This window comes from Antrostomus carolinensis, unplaced genomic scaffold (assembly GCF_000700745.2).
Source record: "Antrostomus carolinensis isolate BGI_N321 unplaced genomic scaffold, ASM70074v2 scaffold32890, whole genome shotgun sequence".
In the NCBI taxonomy this organism is placed as follows: domain Eukaryota; kingdom Metazoa; phylum Chordata; class Aves; order Caprimulgiformes; family Caprimulgidae; genus Antrostomus; species Antrostomus carolinensis.
The window spans coordinates 652-3,137 of NW_010291112.1; the positions used below are offsets into that span (position 1 = coordinate 652).

Sequence of the window (2,486 nt, forward strand, 5' to 3'; positions counted from 1 at the left end):
AAGGACACGCTGTCCACCATCTCGGGGCCCACCACCCAGAACACCTATGGACGCAATGAGGGGGCCTGGATGAAGGACCCCCTGGCCCAGGAGGAGCGCATCTATGTCACCAACTACTACTATGGGAACACGCTGGTGGAGTTCAGGAACCTGGACAACTTTAAGCAAGGTGGGCTTGTGTCACCCCCGGCGCTGCGCCAGCTGCTGCTCAGCTGGTCCAAGCAGTGTCCTTGTTCCCCGGGGTGCTGCCCCGTGGGGGATGCTCTGCCCAGGGACCCTCCCCGCTTGGGCACCGGGTGCAGAGCACGGGGCAGGCTGGGCTGCCTGTGGTGGCTCTGCACTTGCCTGTCACCATGCCAGGCTGTGGTTGGTGGCCGGGGAGGGAGTGGAAGCAGGGCTGGGGACTGGTGGCTGGGCCACCGGTCCCAAAGCAAAGGGAGGGTCTTACCACCAAGGTGTCTCTGCCTCGCAGGGCGCTGGAGCAACTCCTACAAGCTCCCGTACAGCTGGATCGGGACAGGGCATGTTGTCTACAATGGCTCCTTCTACTACAATCGGGCCTTCACGCGCAACATCATCAAATACGACCTGAAGCAGCGGTACGTGGCCGCCTGGGCCATGCTCCATGACGTGGCCTATGAGGAGTCCACCCCGTGGCGGTGGCGGGGCCACTCAGACGTGGACTTCGCTGTGGATGAGAATGGCCTGTGGGTCATCTACCCAGCCATCAACTATGAGGGCTTCAACCAGGAGGTCATCGTGCTGAGCAAGCTGAACGCGGCTGACCTCAGCACCCAGAAGGAGACCACGTGGCGGACGGGGCTGCGGAAAAACTTCTATGGGAACTGCTTTGTCATCTGCGGGGTCCTGTACGCGGTTGACAGCTACAACAAGAGGAACGCCAACATCTCCTACGCCTTTGACACGCACACCAACACACAGATCATCCCCCGGCTGCTCTTTGAGAATGAGTATGCCTACACCACGCAGATAGACTATAACCCCAAGGACCGCCTGCTCTACGCCTGGGACAATGGGCACCAAGTCACCTACCACGTCATCTTTGCCTACTGAGACCCCCCGCCACAGTGGGGCACTGCGAGCCAGGGGCCACCAGCACCTTTTATTATTATTTTTATTGTTATTATTGTTATTTTGTACAAATCAAAGAGTAAATGATGGGTTTTGTTTCCAGCTGGTTTTTTATGGTGGATTGTAGATCGATCCCCAGGCCAGAACCGCCCCCTTCATCTTTGCTGTAACCTTGCTTCTGTTTGTCCTTCCCAGGGGGAGGGTCCCTCCTGTGGGAGGGCAGACCCAGCCCCCCTGCCTGTGGAGGAGGAGGTGGCCCAGACAGTGTCCTCCCGATGAGGTTTTTCGCTAAAGATGATCAGCAAGAGACCCAGAACCAGTGCGAAGCTGGCCTTTCTGCTGCAGGCACCCGGTCCCTGCGGGACGCTGATCTCTGTCTGTCCTGGTGGAGGGGGTGCGTGTCCCATGGGAATGTCCCATCTCTCAGGACTGTCTTCCCGGCCGATGGCCGACAGGCCCTTTGGAGACCCTGCTGTACAACGGGGCTGCGAGTGCAGCTCCAGCAGCCCCTGGTGCTGGCGCTTACGCCGAGGACTGTCCCCTGCAGCCAGGGCTCTGCCCTTTGCAACCTGCCCTGGGGGGCCAGGAGCATCCTGAACCCCGACTCGTGTCCAGAGTGAGCCAGGGGCAGGAAGGGGACACTGTAAATATGTGTAGATGGCTTTTGTTTGTTCATTTTGTAACCCAAAATAGTCCCCTTTGGCATTTGCTGGGTGAAGGCTCTGTTCTGCTGGGTGCTGGGCTGCCTGGGTGGGAGCTTGGGAGCTGTGGGAGCCCTTGGGACTGGGGGAGCCCTTGCTCCCCATCCCACTGCCACTCCATCTCCCACAGGGTCTCAGCCCGTGTATCTTCTCACAGCCGTGCTTGCCCTGGTCCCAGCTGCTGGCCACTGGCCGAGTCACAGAGACATGGTCCTTCTTGCCTGGCACCATCTTGTATTTACCTGCTGTGATAATAAAAGATCAAGTACCTTTGCAGCTGTTCGGGGGTTTCTTTGGGTCTGGTTCACCCTCTGGCTGTGTGGAAATGCATGAGGGTTTTTTTGGTGGGTGTTGGTTGATTTGGAGAGTGCCAGGTTACAAACCAAGTGGCAGCAAGGCATGCTGGCTGGAGGGGACCTCGGGGCCATTCCAAGCTGCTTGGTCCTGGTACTATGGCTGTGCCCAGCCCCCAGAAGCGTTTGCCTCTGTCACAACTGCAATTGCTCTCGACCTGTCACCTCCCCTCGGCCTCTTCTTCCTCAGGCACTGGGTGAGCAACTGGTGCAGGGTGTCGTCTCCCCAGGAGCAGGATGGGTCTGGGTGCATGTAGCTTGGGCAGTGCCAACACTGCTGTGCAGAGCCACGCCGCAGCCCAAGAGCCAGCAGAGACTGAGCTGGACTTCTCTTTTGCTT

The 2,486-nt window shown here is 58.8% G+C and overlaps 1 protein-coding gene across 1 annotated transcript in view; it reads left to right on the forward strand.

Annotated features, from left to right (window-relative positions):
- The window catches only part of OLFML2B (olfactomedin like 2B), a gene marked incomplete at its 5' end in the record, with an annotated part of 1,922 nt that extends 648 nt beyond the window's left edge, over window positions 1-1,274 (forward strand). The window contains 2 exons of the mRNA XM_010175324.2: window positions 4-169; window positions 473-1,274. Coding sequence (XP_010173626.2) covers window positions 4-169; window positions 473-1,074 — 768 coding nt within the window. The remainder of the gene's footprint in view (window positions 1-3; window positions 170-472) is intronic.
- Between the last annotated feature and the right edge of the window lie 1,212 nt (window positions 1,275-2,486).